Here is a 22,743-nt window from a genome sequence, read left to right as displayed (position 1 = left end):
AACCAGGTTTTAAACAATGTCTCCATTCAAAACTTACCACCTTGTACAAAATTTCTACTCTTAATCAGATTTAAATAATTATCACCACCTTGTTTTTATTTGACACTGGCTTTTAAAATTGGATTTTTCAACTTATCTTTAATTTGGCTTAGACTGAATATGCTAAACTTGGAGTCAAATAATTTTGTGATCATGCAATTATTATCTTTCAAAATGCTCAGGGGAAAATCTATGAATAGTCATTTGTATAAAATCTTTATACATTCCCAAAATCCTTGATATAAACTAAAATAGATTTACTGAATTTCAGTTCAATTTAGGACACTGTTTCAGTTCGTATAGAAAGCTAAATAGAATTAAAAATTTCAACTTTTTTGAACTGACATAAATTCTGTTTATTTTCAGGAGCCTGGAGATGAGAAACAAATCAAAGAATTTGCAAATAGTTACCATGTAGAGTTTGATATGTACAGTAAAATTGATGTGAATGGGAATAATGCTCACCCTCTGTGGAAGTGGATGAAGGAACAGCCGAAGGGGAAAGGACTGTTGGGAAAGTATGCAAATGTCTTTGATTCTTTCCAATTTAGAGGACTAGGAGGGTAACAATATTTCTTCAAAACCCTAAAAAGGGGTTTGTTGTGCTTAATTTTAGATTTTATTATTGGGCAGCTATATTAGATGTATTACTTTTTGGATTCATCATAAGGACAAACAAGATGTTGCAAGTTGGATTAGCCTTGAAATGGAATCTACTAAGAAGTATTCTCTTATTTTGGTAGTTGGAGGACCATTACCTTTAACGAATAATTTTGTTGTTAAGAATACGTTGAGACTTTGGTTTCGATTCAGAAAACATTTTGGATACCATAGATTTCTGATAGTCAGTCCCCTTTTAGCTAATTTTTTTAACCTTCGGTACAAGATTTTGGTGTTTATGAATGGTCAGAGTTGGGTATCCAATCTTTTCAATGTATTTCTATTGAACAAAATTTGGCTTCTTTTGAAATATCTAAACATTTTAAAATATTTACAGATTATGAGCTTTTTGAATATCTTGGTATTGAGACTCCCTCAAGATCTGGAATTAAATATAATCAAGAAGATTTATAATTTTAAACTGAATCATAAAAGGTTGAAGTCAGGTCTTTGAGACATTGTTACTGCCTACTGGTAATTCCCTGGGCAAGACTAGGAAATTATGGGAGCAAGATTTTCAACAATTATTTTCTGATGCTACATTGGTTTCTATTTTGAAATTGGTAACTTCATCTTCTCTATGTGCCCGACACTCATTATTACAATTTAAAGTATGACATCAAACTTGCTTCTCCAACGTCCCATTGGCTAAATTTTATTCCAATATTTCTTCAAAATGTGACCAATGTAAGACTGAAGAAGGGACTTGTTTCATATGTTTTGGTCATGTCCTTTTTCTATGTACTGGGAAAGTATTTTTGTACCTTGTCTTTAGTTCTTTAATATTAATTTTATTACTAATCTCTTTCTTGCCCTGTTTGACGACTGACTTGAATTTGGGCTACAATCCCATGTAATCTTATAATAGTGTACAACACGGAAACAGGCCATATTGGCCCTTCGGGTTCGCGCCGGTTCACTCGAACAACTCCACTAGTTCCCCCACCCCCCCTCGTATCCAACCTTCTCTTAAATGACAGAAAGGACCCTACCGCAACTATCTCCTCTGGAAGATCATTCCATTCTGCCACCACACTGAGTGAAGAAGCATCTTCTAACATTTCTCCTTAAGTTTTGTCCCCTTACCCTTAACTTATGCCCTCTTGTTCCAACCTCCCCTGCCTCAGGAAAGAATCTACTCACTTCTAGTCTACCTATTCCCTTCATAATTTTAAATACTTCTATCAGGTCTCCTCTCAACCGTCTATGTTCCAATGAATAAAGTCCCAGTCTCCTTGATCTTTCTTTGTACTCTAGATGTTGTAAGTCAGGCAACATCCTTGTAAATCTTCTCTGCACCCTCTCCACCTTATCTATATCTGTTCTATGATTTGGAGAGCAGAACTGAACACAGTTCTCCAAACCTGGCCTCACAAGTGCCTTAAACAGTCGCAGCATCACTTCCCAGCTCCTATACTCTATACTATGATTTATGAAGGCAAGCATACCATATGCCTTCGTAACTCCCCTCTTTCTATATGGGAATCCACTTTCAAGGAACTCTGTACCATAACTCCGAGATCCCTCTGTTCTTCTGCGTACCTCAATGCCCTCCCCTTAACTGCATATGTCCTATTCTGGTTATTTTTTTTCCAAAATGTAGCACCTCGCACTTATCTACATTAAATTTCATCTACCATCTTTCAGCCCACTTTTCCAAGCAAACCAAATCCTTCTGTAATCCAAGAAAACCTTCCTCACTATCCATCACTCCCCCTATTTTCGTGTCATCTGCATATTTGTTTACCCAGTTAACCACCCCCTCCTCCAAATCATTAATATAAATGATAAACAGCATGTAGTTCCCTTTGCTTTCATTGCTAGAGGGGCTATATTAGTGAGATGGAAAGATGCAGTTCCTCCCATTCATATTCATTGGCCATCGGATGTGATGTCGTGCCTGACTTTGGAAACAGTTGGATGTTCTACTACTGAAATAAACTTTAAGAAAAGGACCCCATAAATTAATGAAATTAATTATTTTCATAATTTATAACATTATTTAGATCCCGTTTTGTGGTTTGGTTTTTCCCTCTTACAATATTGGAACACATATGTTCAACCATTAACTTCACAGGGGAGGGGTTAGATTTTTAATATAATTTTTATATAACCATATAACAATTACAGTATGGAAACAGGCCATCTCAGCCCCTCTAGTCCATACCGATTCAAGTGATCTACTCTAATCCCACTTACCTGCACCCTGCCCTAACCATGCACCTATCCAAATTTTTCTTAAATTACAAAACTGACCTTGCTGCAATCACCTCTTCTGGATGGTCATTCCACTCAGCCACCACTCTCTAAATGAAGAAGCTCCCTCTCATGTTTCTTCTAAACTTTTGCCCCCAACCCTTAACTCATAACCCCTCTTTCCAATCTCACCTACCCTCAAGGGGAAGAGCCTATTCACATCTACTCTATCAAATCCCCCCTCAACCTTCTATGCTCCAATGAATAAAGACCCAGGCTAATCAATCTTTCTTTGTATTTTAGATACTGCAATCCAGGCAACATTTTAGTAAATCTCTGCACCCTCTACCTTATTGATATCCTTCCTATAATGTGGGGACCAAACGGCACACGGTATTCCAAATTTGGCCTCACCAATGCCTTGAATAATCTCAACATCACTTCCCAACTGCTATATTGATTTATAAAGGCTAGCATACCAAAAGCCTTCTTTACCACTCTATCCACTTTCAGAGAACAATGAACCATTATTCCAAGACCTCTCTGTTAATCTGCATTCCTCAATGCCCTCCCATTCACTGCATGTCCTGTTTTAACCTTCCCAAAATGAAGCACCTCACACTTATCAAAATAAAACTCCATCTGCCATTTTTCAGCCCACTCTTCTAAGCAGTCCAAATCCTTCTGCAGTTTCTGAAAACCATCTTCACTATCCGCAACTATTTTTGTATAGTCTGCATATTTACCAACCCAATTTACCACTCCATCATCCAAATCATTAATGTAAATGACAAACAACAAGGGAACCAACACTGATCACTGAGGCACACATGTCACCGGCCTCCATCCTGACAGACAGTTATCCACCATGACTCTCTACCTTCTAGCCACCATTGAACCCATCTGACTATCTCCACATTAATACCTAGTGCCTGAACCTTTCATGTGGAACCTTATCGAAGGCCTTACTGAAATCCATATAGACTACATCTACTGCTCTACCCTCATAGTCATCTCCTCAAAAAAATTCAGCAAAATGTCAAACATGACCTTCCCCTCACAAACCCATGTTGGGTATCCCTGATCAGTCCCTGCCTCTCTCGATACTTGTACGTCTTATCCCTAAGAATACTTTCCATTCGTTTACCGATCACTGACATCAAACTTACTGGCCTATAACTGCTGGGCCTACACCTGGAGCACTTTTTAAACAAATGAAACACATGTGCGATACATCAATCCTACAGCACGATGCCCCCTTCTAGCGATTTTTGAAAAATCACTGTCACTTTGCTATTTCCTCCCTGACTTCCCTCAAGGTCCTGGGGAAAATCCTGTCAGGACCAGGAGGCTTATCTACCTTTATATGCCTCAAAAGTTCCAACATCTCCTCTTTCCTAATCCCTACATTTTCCATAATCGCCCCTTGTGGTTCTCTTATCCTTTCCATATCCTTTTCCCTAGTGAATACCGAAAAGAACTCGTTCAATATCTTCCCCCATCTCATTTGGGTCCACACACAGTTGTCCGCTCAGATTCTCTAAGGGACCAATTTTATCCTTCACTCTCCTTTAGCTATTGACATATTTGTAAAAACCCTTTGTATTTGCTTTTACCCTGTTTGCTAGAGCCACCTCATACCTTTTTGCTTTCCTAATTTCTTTCTTAAGCTCTTTTTACAATCTATGTATTTCCCAAGCATCCCACTTGTACCTTGTTTATTGTATGTAATGTAGGCCTCCCTTTTAATTCGAACCAACTTTTTTAATGTATCATGGGTTATTTGCAGCCATATGTAGTTTCTACTTTGATGGATACTTATTATCTATGTGTGATTTACATAAAACTCAATAAAAAATATTGAAGATGACAATTTAGAGGACTTGGATATTGATTTTAGTAGTAGTCATCTTTTTGCATAGGAGAATTACTTTTATCCTCCAGTCTGCTTCACCCTTAGAAGCTGGCTGCTCTTGTCTTGTGCACCTCTGATTTAAAATAGAATAAAAGTAAAACCCCTGTTATCTGGAATTCAAGCAATTGGAAAAGAAAGTAGGAAAAAATACATTAATCAAAATAAATAAGAATAAATACAAATTTAAATAAAAGTTAAAATTGTAAAAGTAAATATTCTCTGAAGTAACACACAAACCTTTGAAGATGGGACCAAATATTCATCCAGCAGAGTGCCTTGGTCGTGCTTTGCTCATAGCAGCTATTTGATTCAAGTTGATTTTGAATAAAATGGCTTCACTCAAGATGAAGAGCTGGTTGATGCTGTTGGGGGTGACTTTATATTTATTAGTATATTAGTAAAGCTGTACCTGTAAACTTGAGGAGGGGGGGTTAATTATCTATAATGTTATTGTTTGTCTTTTGGCGACTCCATGGAGGGGGAGGAACCTGCAGATACAGCAACGCTTAAAGGTTTTCAAAGAATGAGATTGAAAATAAAGTAAAATGCTTTAAGGTTTATATTCATGCAAGTGAAGTTTGTTCAGTGCAAGTATAATGTTTTTTGTCTTTTAAATTGTTTATTCTTAATGTAGGTAAGCATTGTAATGTATTAGTCAGGCATTATAAAAGCAAGCCTAAAGCAACTGGAAAAGTTGCTTATCTGGCATCTACCAATCCCCGTATATGCCAGGGGTTGTGGTGGCTTATAACATTTATACTTGGGAGAAACTGGTTGTTAAATAAGCTGCTGTAGACTTTCAAAATTTGGGACAATTTGACAAACTGGGTCAATGTGAAATTGAAAACATTCAATATTTTCAAGAAAATCTAAAATTTACACTTTTTCTTTACAGTGCCATTAAGTGGAACTTCACCAAGGTACGTATGGCCCTAACAGTTCTAATGTCAAGCCTTTAGACTTTGAATGCAAAATTACAATTAACAAATCCAACGATGGGATGTTTTTTTCCATTTGGTATTTCAGTGATCATGATCCAAGGTGACTTATAACTTTTTTTTAATTTCTAGTTTCTTATTGACAGAGAAGGTCAGGTTGTCAAGAGATACTCTCTTATGGACGATCCTGTGGTAAGCTAACTTAAACTGAACTCCAACGTAATCGTGTTTGGTTCACAAAAGATCTACTTCACACATGACACCTATCCTCTACGAATGATTCAAATGGTTACCCCACATATTGACCCAGACTAGTGTTCCTCATTATCACCAAAATACTTACCAATATGAATGGTTAAATACTCAGGCTGATTATTTCTATTGTGTGGAGTAGCCATTGACAACTTGGCAGTTGCAGATGGAATTGCCTTATTGTGGCTGTTATTCCAAAAGCTCGTGAAGATGAAATCTCATCTTTAATAGAGGTCATTCCCCATGTTTGTTTGGCACTCTCAGTGTGACAAATTACAAGTTTAGATTGGATCGATAAACTTAAATTTGGAAATCCATGAAGTAGCAATAATACTTGTAACCTCTTGGCCAAATGTAACTGAACAGTAGAGGCTACGAACCAATTCTTCATTGGGAGAGGAAGGGTCAGCACCAGAGACTTGGAAATTTCCTTTTGTCACTGTTACACATGACAGCATGCATGTTGTAGACAATTACATTTTCAAATTTATTGTTGCATGTACTGCAGTATAGAGAAAATGTTTGTTCTTTGGGCAGTCTAGACAACTTGTGCAAAGTGCAGCAGTAAGAACAGAGCAAAGGTGACATGATGTCTGATAACACTGGGAAAGAAATGGTCCTTAATAGTGCTGGGTTTTTTTTTAAAGATTAACCCAATTCTTTATTCTCAATTTTGCCAGATTATGAAAACTTGCAAACTTTCCTAAAGAATTCCAAAAGTGATCAAGGGCTTAAAATAAATCCGAACCTAAATCGAACATCTTTGCATAAATTTTACAGTTATGGATTGAATAGACAGCCACAATTATTCCTCAGTAGCTGCAAAATTATACAGGTGGTCAGTGATTTCAGGAAACTGGGAGGAACACACATCCCAATAGACATCAAGGGTGCTGAGGTGGGGAATCTTCAAGTTCTTAGGAGCACACGTCACAACAACCTGTCCTGATACAAATCATATTGATGTTACAACTAAGTACACCAGTCTCTCCCATCTTTGACACCCAAGGAAATTCAGCATATCCCAAGTTCTCTTAGAAACTTTTGCAGGTGAACCTTATGCGCTGGTGCAATCATCAAATTTTTTGGACAACCTTTTCAGGCCAAATGGCAGGGTCAACTTTTATATAGGTCATACTTGATTTTGTGAAGTACCTGCATTGTTTTTTTTTTAATTTTTTATTTTTCACACCATAAATCACATTAGCCATGATATACACTTTTTCTTTTTCACACATATACAGTGACTTTTTCTCCCCCCCCCCCCCTCCTCCCAGGCCACCCCCCCACCCCCCCCCCCCCTCATCCATTTTAGGTATACAATCTAGGTTGCATTAAACCAGTCAGACAATGTTGTCATTCAACAAAAATACACCAGAAATTCTACTGAGTCCATTCTTTTCTTTCCTTCTCCTTCCATCAACTTAGGTAATGTTTGTCCCCGGTAGGTTTTCGCTATTGTATTTAATGTAAGGCTCCCATATTTGTTCGAATATTTCACTATTATTTCTTAAACTATATGTTATTTTTTCTAATGGAATACATTTATTCATTTCTATATACCATTGTTGTATTTTCAAATTATCTTCCAATTTCCAGGTTGACATAATACATTTTTTTGCTACGGCTAGGGCTATCTTAACAAATCTTTTTTGTGCATCCTCCAAATCAATTCCAAATTCTTTGTTTTTTATGTTACTTAGGAGAAAGATTTCTGGATTCTTTGGTATATTGTTTTCTGTTATTTTATTTAATATCTGATTGAGATCATCCCAAAATTTTTGTACTCTCTCACATGTCCAGATTGCATGAATTGTTGTTCCCATTTCTTTTTTACATCGAAAACATCTATCAGATACTGTTGGGTCCCATTTATTTAACTTTTGCGGTGTAATGTATAGTCTGTGTAACCAATTATATTGTATCATACGTAGCCTCGTATTAATAGTGCTGGGTTGAGGTGAATCTTTTTGTATTGCTGCTTTTCCAAGGCAGCAGGAAATACAGATGGAGAGAAAGGGAAGTAGTTTGTGATGGCCTGAGCTATATTCACAACTCGGCAGTTTCTTCCACAGTTATGCACCCGGACAGGATGGTGCGATCTCCAAATTTACAAGCAGTAAATGAGTTGTCTCCCCCAAGTGCTTTCTCCTGTTGCTGGTTTGTTGGAATAATTTGGTTCCATGCTTAGAACTGAAACACACTTGATCATTAAAATATAATCTTACAAAAGAAATTTCCTCCTAATGTTTGTCTGCTATAGTGGTAAAATTTCATGTAATTCTCAGTAGCAATTTGTCTTCCAACAGGAGATTGAAAAGGATCTTCCTAAATACTTATAAAGACCAATGTGAGCAATAGATGGAATTTGAACTCAACATAGTGAACTTCAGTTTTTCCAATCTTGGCTAATGATGGTCCACTTATAAACCTATTGTGGGAAAAGTAGACCTGACAATGTGTGCATACCAGGAGGAACTTCTGAACACTGAATGTCTTGGCAAATCCATTAATTGGAATACACAATTGAGAGAATTACCTTGAACTGTTTTGAATTTTCTTTTGTCAATAAATCTTGATGATCAAGCTATCTGTTCACTGTCATGACTAGAACATTTCAAAATATGCATTTCTTCCACTGACATCTGTAAGATCTTGCAATGCCCATAATTGAAGAGACTTGTGTTTTGGTTTATTTACCCTGGGTTCTTCTTGTTACCCAACAAGATGATAAGGGTTTGTGCTTTCCTTCGTTCTATGAAGTAATAGCAAAAACATTGTCTTGTTGCATCCCTACGACAAACCTTCCCCATTAATTTTCAACCATATTAGTTTTCAGATACAGCACAGTAACTGGCCGTTCTAGCTCATTCCCCCATATACACCCATGTGACCAATTGACTCTCACATGCAGTCACGGGGAGAATGTATAAACTCTTTCCAGATGGCAGCAGATTCTGTAATAGTGTTGCACTTGACATTTTGCCCTTGGAAAGTTCATTTAGTGTTTGTGTGCAAGATGACTACTGCTGGCAATAAATCACCACATTCACTACCTGCTAGTGTCATTTGGAGGAGCTATTTTGTTTGACAGGGAGATGGATAGGGTCTTGAAACAATCAACTGAGGTTAAACCAAATTGCACACAACAGTTGAGTTTGCAATAAGTGAACCTACTCATGTTAACCTTGAGTCTAAAATGCCACCACTGCTCAGGATAAATCTTTGAACTCTAAATGGAGGTGAAGAACCAATTTGTACCTCGGTTTTTTGCAACTGTGCAGGCTGTGGTGCAGTTCTTCCCATATAATTAGCAAAGCTTTTCCCCAGCCTTCACCCTCATCTTTGCTCACTGAAGCAATGTACAATACTCCATGTGGTCTCTTGGATCCTGGTGTCTATCCATGAGGGGAAATGATGCAAACCATGAAGTTAGAACCCAAATGGGGAAACTTCAGTCATTACTGGAAAAACAATTTCAAATCCTACCACATCAACTGTGGAATTTAAATTGATCTCTATTTTTGGTGGGGAAGATTTATGGCAATGATCACCCTTACTATCTGGTTCACCAATATACTTTTAGAAGAAAGCTGCTATCATTACCCCATTTGCCTTCATGTGACCCCACTCCTACCTGCTGCTATTGACTCGAATGCCATCTAGTGGCCCATTGAGGGACCCAGTTAAACCCATTTCTGCTCTCAAACTATCTAACAATTACAGCATAGAAACAGGCCAGTTCAGCCCTTCTAGTCCATGCCGAACACCTTCTCCCACTTAGTCCCATTGACCCGCACCTGGCCCATAACCCTCCACATCTCTCTTCCATATACCTATCCAACTTTTCCTTCAATATTAAAATCGAGCCTGCATCTACTATTTCGGCTGGAAGCTCATTCCACACTCCCACCACCCTCTGAGTGAAGAAATGTTTCACCTAAACTCCCCCCCCCCCCCCCCCCCCTTCAATCTCAATCCACATCCTCTTGTTTGAATCTCTCCCATTCTCAATGGAAAAAGCCTATCCACATTGACTCTATCAAATCACCCCCTCAATCTTCTGCACTCCAGGGAATAAAGTCCCAGCCTATCCAACTGAAACTGAAACCCAAGCAAAATTCTTGTAAATCTCTACACTCTGTTCTGATGGGTACTTGTGGATCAGTGCGGACTAGAAGGGCCAAATTGGCCTGTTTCCGTGCTGTAATTGTTATATGGTTTATATGATGTCCTTCCTATAGTTTGGCAACCAAAACTGCACATAATATTCCAAATTTGGCCCCACTAATGCCTTACACAACTTCAACATGTCATCCCAACTCCTATACTCAAACACTCTTGATTTATGAAAGTCAACATACCAAAGGCTTTCTTCACCACCTTATCTACATATGACTCAACTTTCAGGCACATATGTACCAGAATTACCTAAATCCCTTTGTTCTACTGGACTCCTCAATTGTCCACCATTGTTACATGTATGACTGTTGCTGGTTAATACTGATAAATGTGAGGTGCTACATTTTGGTAGGACTAAACTCCATCTGCCATCTTTCAGCCCACTCTTCTAACGGTCCTATATCGCACTACAAGCTTGAAAAACCTTCCTCGCTGTCCATAACACCACCAATTTTCAATATCATCTGCATGCTAATCCAATTTACCTCCCCATCATCCAGATCAGTGGTTTTCAAACTGTCCCCCTAAACTCACATTCCACTTTAATCAATCCCTATGCCATAGGTGCTCTGTGATGAGTAAGGGAGTGCTTAAGGTGGTACGTGAGTGGAAATAAAAAGTTTGAAAACTACTGGTTTAATCGTACCTAATTGACTCGTTATGTGCACGGTTTCATAACTCCAAAGGAAATGGGTCAATGACAATTTTTCTCAAGCAAAATATTTCAGTAACAATTGGGTCAAGAGCAGTGGTTCCCACTCACGTACCACCTTTAGCAATCTCTATCAATGGCATAGGGATTGCTTAAGATGGAATGTGTTTAGCGGGGTGGGGGGGAGCAGTTTGAAAACCATTGATCTAGATCATTAATATGACAGAACAATGGATGCAGTACCGATCCCTGAGGCACACCACTAGTCACCAGCCTGCTATTTAACAAACAATTTTCCACCTCTGCTCTCTGGCATCCCCCAATCATCCATTGTTGAACACATTTCACTATTTCAACATTAACACCTAATGATTGAACCTTTCTAACTAACCTCTTATGCAGAGCCTTGTCAAAAGCCTTACTAAAGTCCATATAGACAACATCCACAGCCTTCACCTCATCAACTTTCTTAAAACTCTTAAGATTTGTTAAACATGATCTACCACGCACAAAACCATGTTGAGTACTCCTAATCAGTCCCTGACTATCCTAATAATTGTTTATGCCATCTCTAAGCATACTCTCCATTAATTTACCCACCACCGATGTCAGGCTCACAGCGTAGATTTACCAGGTTTACTTCTAGAGCTTTTTTCTAATCTTCCGGCACCTTCCCATGGCGAGTGACATTTTAAATATTTCTGTCAGAGCCCCCCTCATTTGTACACTAACCTCCCTCAGGGACCTAGGAAATATCTTGTCAGGACCCTGAAAGAGGTCATCCACCTTGATTCTCTTTAAAATTGCCAATACTACCTCCTCATTAATCTGTATATTATCCATGACCTCACTACAAGAATTCCTTACTTCACCTGGTTCAATATTACTTTCCTTACTGAATACTAAAGAAAAAAAAATCATTCAAAATTTCCCCCATCTCTTCTGACTTCTCACATAACCTACCCCTTTGATTCTCAAGAGGCCCAATTTTATCTCTATTCTTTTATGTACCTGTAGAACCCCTTTGGATTTATTTTTACCTTGCCTGCCAAAGCAGCCTCATATCTCCTTTTAGCCTTTCTAATTTCTTTCTTTATATTTTTTTGATAATCCTTATATTCTTCAAGCACCTCATCTATTCCCTGATGTCTATACCTGTTATACACATCCCTCTTCTTCTGAACCAAATTCCCAATATCCTTTGAAAAACAAGGCTCCCTATACTTTCTAACCTTTCCTTTAATCTCACAGGGATATAATTTCCCTTTGAATATCCTCCATTAATGTTACATGCTTCCCTGAAAATAAATGATCCCAATCCACACCCTCTAAATCCTTTTGCATCTCCTCAAAATTTGCCTTATTCCAATCGAGAATCTCAACCTTAGGCCCAGCCTTATCCATTATTAACCGAAAACCAATAGTATTATCATCATCACTAGACTCAAAGAGGACCCTAACACAAACCTCTGTCACCTGACCTATCTCGTTCCAATTCTGCCCCCTCTCTAGTTGGATCTTCTATGCATTGATTTAAAAAACTTCCCAGAGTACATTTGACAAACTCAAACTCATCCAGTCCTTTTACAGTATGGACATCGCTATCTCCTTGCAAACTTGCTCCTCTAATTCCCTCTGGCCATTAGGGGGTCTATAATACGCTTCCATTAGTTTTTATGCCTTTCCCTTTTCTCAATTGCACCCAAATCGCCTCATTGCACGAGCCCTCCAATTTATCCTGCCATAGCACCGCTGTAATGTTTTCTCTAACAAGCAACATGACTCCTCTACCTTTTATCCCCCTGTTCTATCACTCCTAGAACATTTAGCTGCCAAACATGCCCCTCCTGCAACCAAGTTTCACTGATGGCTGCAATATCATATTTCCATGTGTCAATCCATGCTCTAAGCTCATCCACCTTTCTTATAATGCTCCTTGCATTGAAATATCTACACTTAAGAGAATGTTCCCCCTCCCCATTAACCTTTACATTCTGGTTCTCTCTCTCTCTCTTCAAATATGGTGTTGTTCTACCCTAATCTCTGCTCTCTCATTCTGATTCCCCTCACCTTCCAAATTGGTTTAAACCCTCCCCAACAGTTCTCGCAAACCTGCCTGCCAGGATCTTAATTCCCCCTCCAGTTCAATTGCAGCCTGTCCTTTTTGTACAGGTCAGACCTCCAGAAGAGGTCCCAATGATCCACAAACCTGAACCCCTGCTCCCTCGACTAACTCTTTAGCCACACATTCATCTGCTACATCTTATTCCTACCCTCTCTAGTGCAGCATGGCAAAGGCAGCAATCCTGAGATTACCATCCTTGAGGTCCTGCTTTTTGGCTTCTTTCCCAACTCTCCAAATTCTTCATTCAGGTCTTCATCCCCACTTCCATCTATTTCATTGCCCCCCCCCACGTGGACCACAATATCTGGCTGCTCGCCCTCCCCCATCAGAATGCTATGTACTCAATCAGAGATATCCATTGCACCTGGTAGGTAACATACCAACTGGGAGCCCTGATCTCGTCCAGCAAACCTACTGCTCCCCTAATCAGTGTCCCTAATTACAAGAGCTCCTCTTTTCCCCCCTTCCCTTCTGTGCCGAGGGGCCAGCCCCTGTGCCAGAGGCCTGACCACTGCGACTTGTCCCTGGTAGGTTGTCATTCCGCCCCCCCCCCCTCCCCTACAACAGTATCTAAAACAGTATACTGATTATTGAGGGGAACAGCTGCAGGGATACTCTGCACTGTCTGCCCCACCTCCTTCCCTTTCCTAACAGTCACCCAGTTAGCTAACTCGTATCTGATTGGGGTAACTGTCTCTCTGTAACTCAGTTCCCTCACATGGTTTCCCAGGAGTTGCATCTGGATGCACCTTTTGCAGGTGTAGTCATCGGGAACATCTGTGCTGTCCCTGACCTCCCGCATCCTGCACGGACCATAGGACTACCCTAACTTCCTCCATGACCTAGTTTTAAATTAGATTAATTAAAATAATCTTACCAACCTTGCCTCATTGGGAGTATTTCCTCAGCCTCTTCTTGCACAAGCCTCTCAAACAGAACTAAACCTAATGCATCAGTATACCAGTGGTGTTACCACTACTGACTGAGCTGGCTCTCCTGAAGGAAAGGTTTGCAGCAGAAGTTGTTGAGTGAACAAAAGGGACCAACTTCGACTGCTTGCAACATTTATCTATGGCATTGGTAGAAATGACCACATTATCTTGTGCAAAGTTAGGAGCTTGTCTCCACAAAAACTTTGTCCATTGTGGTTAGTGGCATGACAAATGTGACCATTTGCAGATAAATGGATTACCATGAAGCATTACAGAAAACAATCTAATCTCTAACCTTGACTTGGCTTATCCCTATCTACCATTGGAGCCAAAGCAGAGTATCAGTTCTGGTTTAATGAGTGCAGACCAGTAACAGTACTGCGTCTCCCTAGAAGTGAGAACCCTAGTGACCCTGCTAAATTGAACACCAGAGACAGCGATGTTATTTTACTGGCACCAGCTTAAAGCTCTGCACTCCTTTCAGATCTAATGGTAATTTCTGGTAAGACATGAAGCATTTGAACTGGATGACTTAGCAGAAAATCGAAGCTCGAGTTGGTCAATTTTGTCCTTGGGAGATTGGAGAAGACAACTCCAAAAATGCTGAATAAGAGGCTGGGCTCAACATTGTATGGTATAAAAGGAAGAAGTATAATCCACCCGAGTCTGGTGAGCAGGTGGTTTACTCTTGACACCCACACCATTGCAAAGACCAGGCACTAAAGATTCACTCCATGTAATACTTCAAAGCATTGGATAGATCAGACTATATCCCAGCTGAATACCTGCATTGCAGAATAAGCTACAGCTCTGAGTTCTAGTGTAGTAACAGCATTAACATGCACCTGAAGATATGGTGTGTTATCTTCACGAACAACAGGAGAAATCCAAATCAGTGACTTAATGCTCAATCTGTCCAGCAAAGCAAGGGTAGCTGTGGTTGACACTGTTCATAAGGCAACACTTACCAATAACTTACTCATCAATGTCCAAGTGAAATACAACTGGAGCACTCTTCCAAACCTCATCATGGATTAGGACCAAACAAGAGGTGAATTCCAAAGGTAAATGTGACTCCCCTTGACAATATGACAATATTTGGCTGAGTATGGTATAAAGGTGCCCAAGTATGTCAATGGGAAAATTGACATTAGACAAATAGCTCATTCCAATGAAGAGACATAGCTGCAACAATACATCAGTGCTTTGTCCTAGGCCCAACTACCTTCAAATGTATCATCAATAATCTTTGTTCAATGTTTACTAATATTTGCAGAGTTTTTCAGCCAATGAAACAGTCTGTCACCTCCTTGTAACAAGACCTAGACAGCACTAAGGTGTGAACTGGTAAGTGCAGTGCACTAAAGCGCTGGAAAACCTCAGCAGGTAACATATCACCCATAGAAAGTACAAGGCAGTTGTCATTTTGGCCCTGAGCCCTACTGCAGGATGCTGAGTATCTTAAGGTGGTGGGAGAGGGGAAGGGGGAGGAGCTGGGAGGGGAAGAAGAGAAAGGAACTAGGAGGTGAATGGGGAGAGCTCTCTGATAGAAAGGAGGGATCTGGAGGAAGGGAAGCAGGAATGAGAGAAAGAGAGAGCAGGGGAGGGGGGTTCACAGAAATTGATGCCATTTTGAGACTGCTGAGACACAATACAAGGTGGTCTTCCTCCAATTTACCTCAGCCTGGCAATACATGAGACCATGGATGGACATGTATGCCAGTGTGGATGTAGAATTAGTGGTTGGCCATTTGGAGGTCCTTACTGTTGAAACAGACAGACAAATGGTGCTCAACGAAACAATAATCAAATCTGCGTCAAGTTTCCCTGATGTGGTATTTGCATTTTATTAAGCTTACAATCTTGAGAGTTGGTAGTTTTCTTATTGGGAGCACACCTGCAATTGGTAGCACTTGGAAGATTTTCTCCATATATTTGTCTGATATTTTCCTGGTTATCACTTGCAATAATGATTAATAATAATGGACATAAATTTTTTTCAAAAAATTTGGTTCCTTAAAAAAAATTGGTGGTGATGATGGACAAAGATTATGAACACAAAGATAATATCAGAGCTGCTCTAAACATCAACTGCTATTGAATTAATCACATAATGATGTTGACACATTGCGTTCATTCAACTGACCAAAAAAATATTTTGCTGTGATTTTCTTTTGTATTCAGCATCTGATGCCTCTCATGTCAGTGTCCAACAATAGTTGGCCAGCAGTTGCTCTGATACCCCTTTTCCACGGTTGCAATGTCCTACCTTTCACCATGTTCGTCACTGACGGCACCAGGATCAGCAGGGAAGACGTCCAAGTGCGAATGCAGAAAATGAATTTTCAATGACATGTTGCATTTCATGGATTTATATGCTTGAGGCATGTTGTCAGTCAGCTGGATGTAGTTTGGTTCACAGTGGTTGCCAAGAAAATTATCAACAACATCTTTAAATGCCTTCCAAGCATGTCCAGGCCCAAAACAACATTTACATAGCATCTGCACTGAGTGCATGCCAAGCCTGTTTAGATTGCCCAAAACAGCTTGCTCTGTGGGCACTAGTACACTTAAAACCTGACAGGAAATCACAAGGTTATATCTAAAACACGGTATGTGATAGGAACATTTATGGTGATTTTTTGTGATCAGCAGCCCAAAATTAACGCTCCCAAAAGTGTTCAGGAAGCAAAATCTTTGAAGGCCAGTATAATGGTAGTTAGACAAAATCCTTACGATGAGTACGTTTAACTTGAAGATGGTTAACACTTGTATTTTAAATCTGTACATAAACATTTGACTTTACTGTTTTATATCAATAAACTCCTTGTATTTGAAATATCTGTGTGGCTTTCTTTAGACTTTTAACATTTCTATTACTTTTTCCTGACTTGGATTCCAAAGGACAGAATTGACCATTCAAACTTGGATCTGGTAACTCATCCAGTTCAAATGCTTACAATGAAATCCTTAAATGCTGGCAGCATTTACACCAAATAGACTGAACACCCTGCAAATGTGCTCTTGTTCGTGGTTGTCAGTCAATGCTTCACCCAATGCCAGTTTTTATTCTTTGAATGTTTTACTCAAAAGTTTTATATTTGTTTGAGTGTGGCCTATTCCTTTCAAGATTGGATTGTGGTTGGAATTAAATTAGCTCAATGGCTTCTGACGGTGGAAAGTCTTGACTATCAGATTGGTAAAGTGCAGGAAATAGATCACCTATTTTCACACATTGATCGGAAGATGTGAAATAAACGACCAAAAAAAAAACATAAATCTGCAAATGTAAAATCTCATCCATTCAAAATATTGGTGTATTCAAAAGCGAATTTGACTTTGAAGCAATCAGTGACATAAAAATCATTACAGAAATTTTATTATATGCTTTACAGTAATTCCATAACTTTTTTTTAATCATGAGGGACGTTCATTTTGGATACATAGATGTGTAGTGCAACTGTCTTGGGTTTGGCAACGTACTGGTATTAGAAAAGCAAATGTTATATACCTGGTAGACATTCTTTCAAAGCATTACACAAAAATTATTGCTAACAACCACATATTTGGAGACGGTGAAATGCAAGTTGTAAAAAAAGATAACTGTAGTTTTTTTTATTTATCATAAAAATGAAAGCATGCTACTATATTCCTTCCTTGAAAGTAGAAAATTAAGAATAATTAGTTTAAGGCACATTTTGATCATTTTTTTTTACATATACTGCTTCATTTCCTACATTTATAAATACAAATAGAAAACAAAGAAAACCCAGTAAATGGTAAGTAGGCAAAAGTGCTTGCATCGTTTACAGATACCCACAGCATATACAATAGCTACAATCAATAGAACCATATTGGTTATTAATAAAATAATTTATGTAAAAAAAAAGTTAAAATCTACTATTTTAACAAACAAAAAGCAACATGAATCTTAATTCATGCAGGTAACCCTGAAAAAAAAGATAGAAAAGGGCCATTGGATCAGTTCCTGAGGCAAAGAGATTTTATAGCGGGTAACTTGAAAGATGAAGAATACTTTGGTACATGTTCTAATATAGGATACTTGGTGAAATTTGTAACATAAGGGCACAAGAACAAGATTATCTGGTTTCTAATATTACAGTGCATCCAAATTTCTAATGCAGATTGAAGCAGTTTTTAAGCCTTTCTGCATTCCCTGATTTTCTTAAACAATTCGTCAACAATTACTTAATGGAACTATTAAAGTTGGGTGCTTCTCCTCAACATAATTACATACATCTTCCCTGTATCACCAAATACACATCATCTGCATTAGATATTCCTTTCTGTATGTCAAACAAGCAAATGTAACCAGCCATGTGGGCTGCAACTAAGTCAACCTTCAAAGTGAATTGAAGTACTTGGGATGTTGGCAATGGTCTGGACTTTTACTAATAATTCATTAAGAAGGTCAAGGAAAATATTACAACACATGTTTATGATCCACTACAAAAGAAATAAATGAAGCATGTACAGGCCAGGTGGGACCTGTTCGAGAGAGATGGGCTCCACCTGAATTGGAGGGAGACTGATATTCACAATAGAGCCATATCCTTCAAATCGGCCACTCAAGTGGACAGGGAGGGAAAAGACGTATGGTATGCTTGGCTTCATTGGCTACTGAGTACAAAAGTTAGGAAGTCATGATGCAACTCTATAAAACTTTGGTTAGGCCACACTTGGAATACATTATGTAATTCTGGTTATCCCTTTACATTGAGGAGGCCTTGAAAAGGTGACAGAAGATATTTACGGGGATATATAGAGTGTGAACTGTATGGAGAAAATGGACAAACTTGGGTTGTTTCCTCTGGAGCATTGGGGGCTGAGTCGAGATCTGATAGTTTATAAAATTATGGGATACATTAATAGGGTAGACAGTCAGAACATTTGCTCCAAGGTCAGGGCATCACACACCAATGTGTACAAGATGAGGGGAAGGAAGTTTTAGGGCCAAATATCTTCAAAAGAGAGTGATAGCAGCCTGGAAAGGGCAGCCAGGAGTAGTGGGGAAGCAGAGAAAATAGTATTCAAGAGGCTTTCCAGATGGACACATGGATATAAAGTGGATGGAGGAATAGCTATCAGGTGCAAGCAGCAGAACTTAGATTTGGGCGTCATGTTATGCACAGACTTGTGGGCTGAATGGCCTGTTCCTACGCTGTACTGTTCAACATCTGGTTTGGTGCTTTATCTTCTAATCAACTTGTTTTCCAAGTTTCCCTTCACCAAGCAAAGGCAATATTACTTCCACATGACTTTTCAATCAAGTATATTGCTCATTGATTCACCAACAACTATTACACTCAACTCTGGCACGTTGAAATGAGCTGTTCACTTTTGCTTGATGACAATTAAAGGTTATTATTTGCTCTGGATAATCCTATCCCTTAAATGGTCTTGGTCTCAGCCAAGGATATCCTGAGCAGTGATACCATGATCCATCTAATTTGCATCATAAAACATTTCTATTTTCCTGAAGTATTCTAATGGAGGGGAATATGTTTTTAGGCACTGGGTTGAATCCATTGTTTTATTAGAATCCCTAAGTTTTTAACCAGATGGTTATTGAATTACAACACACAAACTGAGGTCCATTGGTGGAGTATTTCATGAATGTCATTTAAACTGTAAAATTGTAGGCAGCTCTGGTGCTAATAATGTGTCAGACAGATATAAATCTAGTTTTCAGATCACCTTTTTCCAGTCTATATCTACTGGATCACAATAATTGTACTGTACCTGAGGAAATGTTCAAAATTTTAGTTATAAACGCAACACAAGAAATGTTTCTGCCCCGATTGATTACCCCCAGTTTTGACTAGCTGGACAGCGAAAAGGACTTTTTAAAATGTGGCATCATACCTGACTTTAAACTTTGGGTCACTCCAAATGGATTGCTAGGTTCATGATATTAATATTGACACCATAACATGGGCAAGACTTCATTTTATAACTAAAATCTTCCATCTTAGATGGTGTGAACTTAATGTGTCAGACATGTTCCATAGTGGGAGTGAGGAAAGGGAGATGATAAATTTCACTGACCAAAAGAATACAAATGAGAATCCAGCCAAGAGGTGTGTGATAAAAGTAGTAAGAAAGCAATAGATAAAATTTAGGGAAATTAAATAACATAAAATCTTGCTTTATTTTGAAGAGGAATAAAAACAAGTTAAAAGATTCCCCATTGTGCCTGAACACATTATTCTTGTCAATTCAATTATACTTTAAGTACTTACAATCAAAAAAGCCACCTCTTGTATCAGATACCAATTTGTCCCACATTAAGGGGAATCAAGCCAATTTAATCTTTCTCCTTCCAAAAGTAAATTGGAGGGCTGTATGCTTCCATTCATTGGAGTGGGTCTGTATAAGAATGATGTAAAAGAACATACTGCAAGGGGAACATATGTAAGCGTATAACAGAATTTAACCAGCATTTTCTGTAAGCAATTGCATAGTTGCTTCATTCTAGCTGAAGTGTTCACTCCAGAGACAGCAGGTGATATGACTGATATCTGCAAGTCAGGGATAGTAATTCGTGACTCTGTGGAGATATTCATCATGTCTTGCCGATTTCCACAACACATATTTATATTACATGCTTAAAATATATAATTTAGAAACAAATTTACAATCTTTATGATAAATGTGGAGATATGAAAAATATCACCACGGTTCCTCTGACTAAGTGTGGTATAAAACCTGTTGCAATCTTTTTAAAAGATACTGGAGTTTATATTTACAGTCATATAGTTGTACACTGCAATGTTGTACTTTGTTAAAGCATATTAATACTACAGGAATAATTCACTACAATGTAATTACACTGCTGTTAAGAGCTTATTTAAGCCCCTTTGGAAAGTGTTATGTAAAAGATGTGCAGAACAGCAATTAGTTGACAGCAGAGAAAGTGGAAGTGTCCTTGGAAATCCAGCTTTTCAAGCAGCCTTCCAACTGTCAGGGTAAGTGCTGGCAAAGCTGGCTTTCCATTTCACTGGTGCAGGACCAACTCTACTTCCAACCATTATATTCTATTACCTGTTAGTTTTGTACAATTCTCCCTTCTCATTTGACTGTGCAAATTCCCTGCGGAAGATTCACTCCTTAGACACGTAGAATTGAACATGTTGAACCACCCAAGTTCCAACATGCATTGGGGAAGAGAAGTGAAGAAAGATGTCAGCACTTGACAAAGCATGTCAAAGATTCAAAAGTTGAAGAGATGTACCTTCAAAATTCATCATGGTTGAAGTGAGTTCCATCCCGGTCCTGGTCTGTATGCACAGGCGGTGTCAGTGAAGGGACATGGTCAACTTTTGGCTTGCATGTCAATGATTGATAGGATCGTAGGTGAAGAGAGACACTCTGGTGTAGCAGCATGCCAGTTTTGCTATTCAGCCAGCTTCCCAGATATGCGAAGGTTGCCCAAACTGAATAACACTTTGTCGATCTTGACTTGGCATTTGTTCCTGTTCTCCGTATTGACCGTAATCATACCCTAACAGTTCCTGTAACACGCGGACTGGATCAAAAGTATCTGATAAAATCTGAGCATTGTTATTAAAGGGTTGTGCCACAGGTAAACTGTCTGGGGGTTCGCTCTGACACATCTGCAGGACTTGGTTCGCCAGTCGGTTCTCTTCCTGTTTCTTCTTCACTGCAAAATCCATCTTCTTTAGCTCTTCAATGATGTTGTAGACACAGGCTTCAGGAATCTTTATACCTTAAAAAAATTGGCAAAGGGTTTACAAGGTTAGACAACCACAGTGGCAGCAGAAGTCGATTCCTTTATTAAGATAAAGCCCTTCACTGTCTTGAGTACAATTTGTATTAACCCAATAGAACTGCTCAATGCTTCTCAGGTGTACGATTTTCAGGCATACGATTTTAAGGTCTACTAGAATCCCACAACTTCATTTCGTCTCCACAAACTATTTACAGTGTGGGAGTAGCATTCCAGTTCCTAAATCCTCAATTTCAACACGTTCTCTATCGCAGGATTGGAGAAGTGTAACTCTCTTTCAAAGTACAGCAATGGATTAACAGCCTTAAAGTCGGAGGCTCAAATTTGGCCATTTGTGGGCTGCTCCAAATCAGTCAATTGTCAAATAGTTCACAAACATTCATCAAGGAACTTAATTTGCATATATTGTCTCAAGCATAATTTGCACATACTAAGCCCAAGAATGTCTTGTTGGGAAAGCCAAGTTTAGTAAATAAAATCCAACTAATATTATCCCCACCTAAATAATAAATAACTTAAACCAACTTAACTAAATAAGTCAATAATACTGCAGATATTGGAAATTTAAAATAAAATGTTGCATGTGCAATACAATTTATTATTAAAAAAATTGAACAGCATAAATTATCATGAACTGCTTCACCTTGAGGCAACTTGGAGAACAAATTTCCTTTTGGCACAAACATCAAAACTAGATCGATCTGAGAAAAATAAAACATTTACTTACCAACTTGCTTTCTCTGCTCCTTGGTTTTGAGACGTACTATTTGTAAGTGACTGGAACTGGTAACTTCGGACATAATGTTTCCAACTTTGTTCCAAACCCGTAATAAAGCTCCACACAACATGTAGTAATGGCGCAGCCTCATGCCTTGAAAACACTCCTTCCCTTGATGCACCATCTTACACCTCCCATTCCTAGAAAACAGATGGGAGGCTTGTGAATACTTACTTCAGTCCTGCGTTTGCATTTGCCCTCCCATTCTGTTCTTCAAAAAGTACAATGGTGATTATAATCTTATTACAAACTGTGAGCCATTCAGGCTACAGAAACTGAGATATTTTACAAAGTCACAAAACC

The 22,743-nt window shown here is 38.7% G+C and overlaps 2 protein-coding genes across 8 annotated transcripts in view; one reads left to right on the top strand and one right to left on the bottom strand.

The window, feature by feature from the left end:
- Positions 1 to 8,586, top strand: part of LOC138758811 (phospholipid hydroperoxide glutathione peroxidase GPX4-like) — a 34,661-nt gene extending 26,075 nt beyond the window's left edge. For both annotated transcript variants that reach the window (XM_069928198.1, XM_069928199.1), the window contains 4 exons: positions 406 to 557; positions 5,706 to 5,730; positions 5,881 to 5,940; positions 8,310 to 8,586. In XM_069928198.1, the coding sequence (XP_069784299.1) occupies positions 406 to 557; positions 5,706 to 5,730; positions 5,881 to 5,940; positions 8,310 to 8,342 (270 nt within the window). In that variant the 3' untranslated portion in view covers positions 8,343 to 8,586. The remainder of the gene's footprint in view (positions 1 to 405; positions 558 to 5,705; positions 5,731 to 5,880; positions 5,941 to 8,309) is intronic.
- Positions 8,587 to 17,243: 8,657 nt separating this feature from the next.
- sbno2b (strawberry notch homolog 2b) overlaps positions 17,244 to 22,743 on the bottom strand; it is a 189,102-nt gene continuing 183,602 nt past the window's right edge. For all 6 annotated transcript variants that reach the window (XM_069928192.1, XM_069928191.1, XM_069928193.1 and 3 more), the window contains 2 exons: positions 22,390 to 22,580; positions 17,244 to 21,641 (listed from right to left, as the gene is read on the bottom strand). In XM_069928192.1, the coding sequence (XP_069784293.1) occupies positions 21,313 to 21,641; positions 22,390 to 22,580 (520 nt within the window). In that variant the 3' untranslated portion in view covers positions 17,244 to 21,312. The remainder of the gene's footprint in view (positions 21,642 to 22,389; positions 22,581 to 22,743) is intronic.

Source organism: Narcine bancroftii, chromosome 3 (assembly GCF_036971445.1).
Source record: "Narcine bancroftii isolate sNarBan1 chromosome 3, sNarBan1.hap1, whole genome shotgun sequence".
Lineage (NCBI taxonomy): Eukaryota > Metazoa > Chordata > Chondrichthyes > Torpediniformes > Narcinidae > Narcine > Narcine bancroftii.
This window is presented reverse-complemented; position numbering and strand designations above follow the sequence as displayed.